At 43.1% G+C, this 7,271-nt stretch overlaps 1 protein-coding gene across 1 annotated transcript; it reads left to right on the top strand.

Annotated features, from left to right (window-relative positions):
• The first annotated feature begins 2,067 nt into the window (after positions 1-2,067).
• LOC125551424 (zinc finger BED domain-containing protein RICESLEEPER 2-like) lies at positions 2,068-6,236 on the top strand. Its single transcript, XM_048714672.2, has 4 exons — positions 2,068-2,436; positions 3,045-5,154; positions 5,240-5,361; positions 5,785-6,236. Exons 2-3 carry the CDS (start codon positions 3,045-3,047, stop codon positions 5,353-5,355), a joined length of 2,226 nt encoding a protein of 741 aa, XP_048570629.2. The 5' UTR covers positions 2,068-2,436; the 3' UTR covers positions 5,356-5,361; positions 5,785-6,236.
• Positions 6,237-7,271: the final 1,035 nt, after the last annotated feature.

Below are 7,271 nucleotides of genomic sequence, written 5' to 3'. Positions count from 1 at the left end.
AATGACCCAATTTCTTCATTTATCCTTCCGGTGAGATAAGTTTCTCGTCTCCTTGTTGATATCAATCCAATCTATTGTTTTCATTAGTGGCATAATTTCACCTCATAATTTTGAGACGTTTTCCATAAGCCCACTACAAGGTTATTCATTTCGTTGTTGGTTTGCCAACAACTCCGTTCTAGCATTTGTGAAAGCGTGCTCTCTCAAGATCTTGTTTCCCTCTGTTATTTCCATTCCATTCCTTCATTTCTTCCGGAGGCATAGTGATGTTGCTCTCTTCAATCATCATCTCGAATTGTGAAGACCATAAGCTTTCCTTTGCTTATCCATTCAACCGGAGTGTCGTGTCCTCCATTCAAGTTCTCTCATCTTATCTAGTTTTTGCCTCCCTTCTCAACCGGAGTGCTGTCTGAAATCTTTCTTACCCCTTGTGCCATTCTTTCAATAGTTCCGAAGTTAGTGTGTTGTTGATTTCATCAAGTATGTTCTCATTTTGTCAAGTTCATGATTCTAATTCCTTCCATTTATAGTCGGAGTGCTGTCCAAATTATATCATTCTTATTCCGTCTCTATCTTGTTTTAACCAGAGTGTTGTGGCTATCATTCCTCTTCTAACCGGAGTCTCATCCAAGTGCTTTCATTTTTGCCAAGTCCATATTATTGCCTTCCATTTCCAACCTATGTGTTGTCATATTTGATCCTTATCGTTCCTTGTACATCGCGTTTCAACCTGAGTGCTTGCATGTACTTCTTATCCATTGTAACCTTTTTCTTATGTCTTTCAACCTACAAGGTTCTAGTAATGGTCCTTATTCCACTTTTCTAACGGAGTGTTTTCAACTTTGTTCATCTTCGTTGTATTCTTTCTTTCAATTTGTTCATCCTCGCAAGGTTCTTTGGTTTCACTCATTTGTCAAAGAAGCAACTTTGTTTTACCTCTTCTCTTCCTCTTCCGTTTCCCTCCGGTGCCATCCTAGATCTTGGGACGAGATCCCCTTGTAGTGGTGGAGTGTTGTGATGCCCCGAGACCGTTGCGCCAGGTGTCTTCCAGTTTTTTGCTGTTGTTGCCTTATCATTTGTTTGCGTGTTGCATTCTTGCCATGTCATCATGTGCATTGCATCATCACGTTTTCAAACTTGCATCCGTTCGGGTCTCCCCGTTCCTTCCGTTGTTAGTTGTGAGCCCAACCACACTCGCACGCACCCGCGGCATGTCCGAAATATTATTTTATAAGTGACCGGGAAGTGTTCTCAGAATGGGTTGAAAGTTGGCATGCAGTATTGTTATAGTGTAGATAGGACGCCTGCCAAATTTCATCGCATTCGGAGTTCGTCTATTAGCCCAACCGTTAAACTATAGCGACATTATTAGTCGATCAAACGTCGGACATTTCTGGTTTCCGGAAACGGTTGCCGGGTTGCTTTCCTCCCCTCTCTTCTCAGTCCAACCACACACTTGACCTCGTTCTCCTAACCCCTCTTTGCACAGTGCTTCGACCCCTCGCGCGTGTCCGAAACTTACCCGATCCTGACCCGGGATGTTGTTACCGATGGGTTCGGATCATCGCCAAACATCTATAAAACATCTCCGTTTTCTTAATTGGACTTCCTAACCTATTTTTTCTCAGCCGTCCGTTTTAGATCAAAGGGCTTTTGTTAGTCTTCTTTTAGATCCGCTTGCTATTTAAACAGACCAACCCTAGAATCTAGGGAAATGTCTCGTAGATCCCTCTCGGCCACTGCCACTATCTTCCTCAGGATCCAGATCCACCACTCTCCCTCAATTTCCCCACCGAGCCAACCACCACATAGCAGCCGCAGCCTCCTCCTTCTAGGGCTGGGCATAAAAACCGACCAACCGAAAACTGAACCGAAACTGAGACCGAATAAACCGAATTTTCGGTTTTTTTGCTGTTAACAGAAAAGTTCGGTTAGCTGGGCCACTAACCGAACCAAATTCGGTTGGTTCGTTATATTTCCCGGTTAACCAAATAACAGCCCACTCCACACCCCACCCCCGACCCAGTACATCCCACCGCCCCACCCACCCAGGCACGATGCCACAAGTCCATGACCCATGACCCCCCGCAGCCTAACGCCCTAACCCCATCCTCTTCCCCTCCCCTCCCCCACGCCCGCCCGGCCGCCCCTTGCACTACTCAGCCACCGCCGCTTCTAATCTGAGCAGCAGGGACACAGCCGCAGCTTCTCATCTGAGCGGCAGGGACGCCGCCGCCGGCGCCACCGGCCACCGCATCTTCTCCGGTTCTCCCCACTCGTCCATCCCCGATGCAGCAAACTCCACCGCATCTACACGAAGGAAAGGAGCACGGAGACAACTCAGACTAGGACCCGCCGTCGCGCATCAGTCGGTAGCATCTCGGCTTCCAGTTCGTCATCACGTCTTCCACAGCAGAAACAGAGCATTCGGTCAACGTAATAAGCTCAATCTCCCATCTGTTGTCTCCAGTTTTTTTGTTCTTTGTGAGTAGATGGTAAAGGTGGATCTGGAATCTAGATACTCTTGTTGTTTAGTCTTTTCTCACTCTGTCTATGGATGCCATCTTTTGTGCTGCTCCACTGTTGAGTGTTGACATCTCTGTGTATATCACTAGGAAATCCTACTTGGATGACTTAACTATTCACAAATACAACTTGGAACGCTTCTATTATCTTGTCGTGAAAATAACATTTGAACTGTAGTGGAGTGGATTCAGCTTTTAATGTATTGCAGAAGCATAATGGAAATGACTGTATAGTGTATATCACTCGGAGTTTAATCCAAAGATATAATGTCTACTGCCGCATTTTCGCTTGGTTGAATACTGTCCCAATCCCATGCCGTAACCATTAGTAGTATGTGAATTATTAATATGGTCAGTTTACTTTTATGTTGTCATATGATTCTGCCGGCTTCTTTTAACTCCTAATATGTTATTACTTGCTGGAAGCTATTGATAAGGAACATGTTATTTAATTCTTCTCGGAATTAATTAGTATAGAAGAATGATGACATGAATTCTAATTATGTTACTATTTTGTAGATGGTTGAACCTGGTGGACTTGGTGATGACATGACTAAAGAGGAGATGCGAGTTTATGAGGAAGAACAAAGAAAGATTGATGAGTATGAAAAGGAAAAGGAGATGGAGGAACGACCTACAAGAAGGCATATGAAGAAAAGATCACCGATGTGGGATCACTTTTCTGAGGTACTAGTTCATGGTATGCTCAATTTTGGAAAGTGCAAGCATTGCAATCGTGATATCAAGGCTGTTCCAGAGGTTAACAGTACATCTACCTTAAAGAGTCATTTTAATACTTGCAAGTATAATCCTCATAATGATAAGAATAAGAATCAAGGTACTTTGCAAGTTATCCAAGGGGAAAGTCCTTCAGTGCATAAATTTGATCCCGAAGCACTAAGGAAAGCTATTGCTAAGATGATTATAGTAGATGAGCTTCCATTTGCATTTACTGAAACAACTGGTTTTAGAGAAGTGATGTCAATTGCATGTCCGCGTTTCAATATGCCTTCTAGAAGAACATGCACTAGGGATGTTGTGAAGGTTTATTTTGAAGAGAGAGCGAAGCTGAAACTTTTTTTCAAACAATCATGTCAGAGAGTGTGTCTCACTACTGATGGTTGGACTTCTCAAACAAAAGATTGCTATATGACAGTCACAGCACATTTTATTGATCCTGAATGGAACTTGCACAAGAAAATCATTAGTTTTTTCCTAGTGAAAGGTGATAAGGGAGATAATATAGGAAAAGCCATAGAGCAATGCTTGATGGAGTGGGGAATAAAAAATGTTATGACAATAACTGTTGATAATGCTAGCGCGAATGATGGTGGTGTGGGTTACATATGGAAGAAAATGATCAAAACTGGAAATAGCATAGCTGAAGGTAAATATTTTCATATGAGATGTGCTGCCCATATTATAATTCTGATTGTTACTGATGGTTTAAAAGAGTTGGATGAATCAATTATGTGTGTGCGAGCTGCGGTTAGATATATAAAACATGGGCCATCTAGAATTACAAGATTTAAAGAACTTGCTCAGTTAGAAAAGGTGGACAGCGAGGCATTCTTGAGTTTGGATGTATACACTAGATGGAATTCTACATACCTAATGTTAGCAACCGCAATCAACTTTGAGAAAGTATTTGCGAGGTATGAGGAAGAAGATCCACTCTACACATTGGATTTAACTAGTGAGAAAGGTCCTGGTATTCCTGTTGATAGTGATTGGGAGAATGCTACGAAAATGGCTGAATTTCTTGGACAGTTTTATCACCTTACTCTTAGTGTTTCCGCCACACTCCATGTGACCGTGAACCAATTTGTTATGGATATTGCTGAAATCAATGTTGTGTTGGAAGAGTGGGCTGATAGTGATGATATTTTGCGCAAAACAATGGCCAAGAAAATGCAAGATAAGTACGACAAGTATTGGGGTCGTTGGCACAAGGAGGTTGAGAATGAAAGGGGGAAGGGGAAAGGAAAGAAAAAGGAAGAGGAAGAGGAGAATGTGAACATGTTTGTATTTGCTGCAACTGTTCTTGATCCAAGATTCAAGCTATCAAATTTCACAAAACTAGCAATTGAAGAAATGAATGGTGAATTAAATGGAGGCAAAGCTTGGGAGGTGGTGAAGACATTTATGCATGCTTTGTTTGAAGAGTACAAAGCTAAGTATGCACCAAGTGATGTAAGCAAGCATGTGGGTGCTCCACAATCTGAACCAACTCAAAAAAGGGAAGGAAGAAAATTACTGTCTCGGATAAATAAAAAGTTGAGAGTTGGTGCCGATGGTGAAGCTAGCATGAGGAAATCGGAATTTGAGAAATACCTACATGAAGAGAATGAAGTAAATATGGATGATTTTAACATTCTAAAATGGTGGAAGGACAATGCTGCTAGATTCCCAATATTGGCTAGAATGGCCCGTGATGTGTTGGCTGTTCCGGTATCAACAGTTGTGTCTGAGACGGCATTTAGCACAAGTGGTCGCATTCTAAATGAATTTAGAACCTCTCTTACACCATTCATGGTCCAAGCTCTTGTTTGTGCCCAAGATTGGCTAAGGGGTTATATTACTATCAACATTGAAGAAGATGAGGAGGAATTGTTAAGATTGGAAAAGGGTAACATATTGTGATTGTTTTCTATGTAATTTTCTATATTTCTAACTTCCTATGCTTATTACATGTTCATTTCATTCCTTTTCAGAACTAATTGAAGAGTTTGGTAGTACAAATTCATCCAACTCAAAAGCAAGCAGTAGCAAGTCTGTTTGCAAGCCATCTGGGGTTGTGCCATCTTGCCCACCTCGATCCTCTACTTAAACATTGGTGAGTGAGTTGCAAGAAATTGTCCTGCTCTTCTTCATGTTTTTAGCATTCTTTTATTTTTTTCTGAAGTATGATTCAAAAGATGCATAACACAGCCATGTAAATGCATATGTTGCTCGATTGCTGCAATGAACCTCATGTAAATGTTGTTGTAATACAAATGTTGTTTCATGAACCTCATGTACTTTGTTTTCCAAAATCTGTGGGAAACTCTTATGAAGAAAAGATCTTCAGATTACTCTTTACTCTTTAGGTACATATAGTCCAACATATTATGTTTTACATATATGTAGTTCTTTTAATCGAATCATGTCAATCCTTGTAATGTGCCATCTGCTATTCTATTTTACATGTATATATAGTTATTTTATCTGAATTCTGCGTCATGTACTATCTATTCTAACTGAATTCTGCACCATGCAGACAACATTACAGATTCGCAATGCTTGGCTAGAAGCTGGAATGGTCAAGATTCTCTGGACATGTCAAGATGTTCCTGTTCATGATGGCAAATTGGGATTCTTATTTGTGGCTGCTCTTGAAATGCACTTCAATCTACTTCCTGTGTGCTTGTGTTTTGAAGTGTAATAATAAGTAAACTTTAGACTTGGTTGTGTTTTGTTGAACTTGGACTTTGGTTATGTGTCCTGCAACTTGGAATTTGGTTATGTGTTGGGCTGGAAATCTGGAACATGACTTGGCTCTATTACTTGTCAGTTTGTCACTTATCACTAGGGCTTATCACTTTTCATTGTGGACTTTGGAACTTTTACATTTGATGATTGGTTATGCATCTGTCACTGTTCTGAAATCCTTGTATTTGATATTATGTGATATTTGAAAAGATGAGAATATGCTATACGCATTTTCCATTTTTGCCTTGTTATGTTGTCAATTTTTTTCTTTCAACCATGCATGTTGATGTTGCTGTCAATATGTCATGAATGTGCATTTTCTGTACATGGTACATAATTCAGTTTACACCGAAAACCGAACCGAAAAAATCAGTTAACCGAAATTTCGGTTAGCTAAATTTTAGTGCCAAATTCGGTTTTCACTTTTGCAAACCGAATTCACAAAAAACCGAACAATAGAAACCAAATTTTCGGTTTCTACCGAACGCCCAGGCCTACCTCCTTCCTGATCCACCGGCCAGCCGCCCCTGGTCTCCCTCGGCCTTCATGCCCGTACAAACCAGCAGGCCCCATGCCTCCCTTCGCGCCGTCCAGGTGATCCCCGAGCCAGAGCTCGTCCGTGAGCAGAGCCGCTGTCGCCCGTCCGGCGCATCCTGGCGACCTGCTGGACCAGGTCCCCGTCGCCTTGCTCCTCCTCGTCTCCCTACATGTCCTTTCTATTCGGCCGCTGTTTGCTCATCTTCATCGTTTCTTCATAGGAACAACGCTCACCCGCCTCCATGCTTGTTTTGGTTCGGGAGAGGAGCTCCCGACCGTGCCTCCCATGTTGCCGCCTGTTCGCCGGAGCGCCGTCGCCGGTGACCACCTTCAGCAAGACCCCCGCGCCCCTGCCTCTCCCTTCTTCTTCGCTGAATCCCTCTCTCTCTTTCCCTCACGATCTCTCTCTCCCTATTGTCTTCGCAGCACCACCATGGATGGCCTCCCGCACCTCCGCAAGGTCGACCCCTCTCGGGACTTCGCTGTTGCTCCTCTCGCCGGAGAGCACCACCAGCAGCGCCGCCAGGCCTCTGCTCCCTTCCCTTTCCCTTTCCTTGCTGAAGCTCTCCCTCTCTTGTTGCTTAGCTCTCTCTCCCTTTTGTTTTTTCATGGACAGGGGATCAAGCCGCCACTATGGACTTCCTTCGTAGCCACCCGACCTCTTGTCCTCTCCCATGCGATGTCGCCCCAAGCGCTAGATGCCCGGATCCGCTGCCCTCACTGGTTTTTGCACCGTCG

The sequence above is a fragment of the Triticum urartu genome, chromosome 4A, assembly GCF_056163025.1.
Source record: "Triticum urartu cultivar PI428250 chromosome 4A, HENAU_Tu73, whole genome shotgun sequence".
Classification (NCBI taxonomy): domain Eukaryota; kingdom Viridiplantae; phylum Streptophyta; class Magnoliopsida; order Poales; family Poaceae; genus Triticum; species Triticum urartu.
The sequence above is the reverse complement of the archived record's forward strand: the minus strand, read 5'-3'. Positions and strand labels throughout refer to the sequence as shown.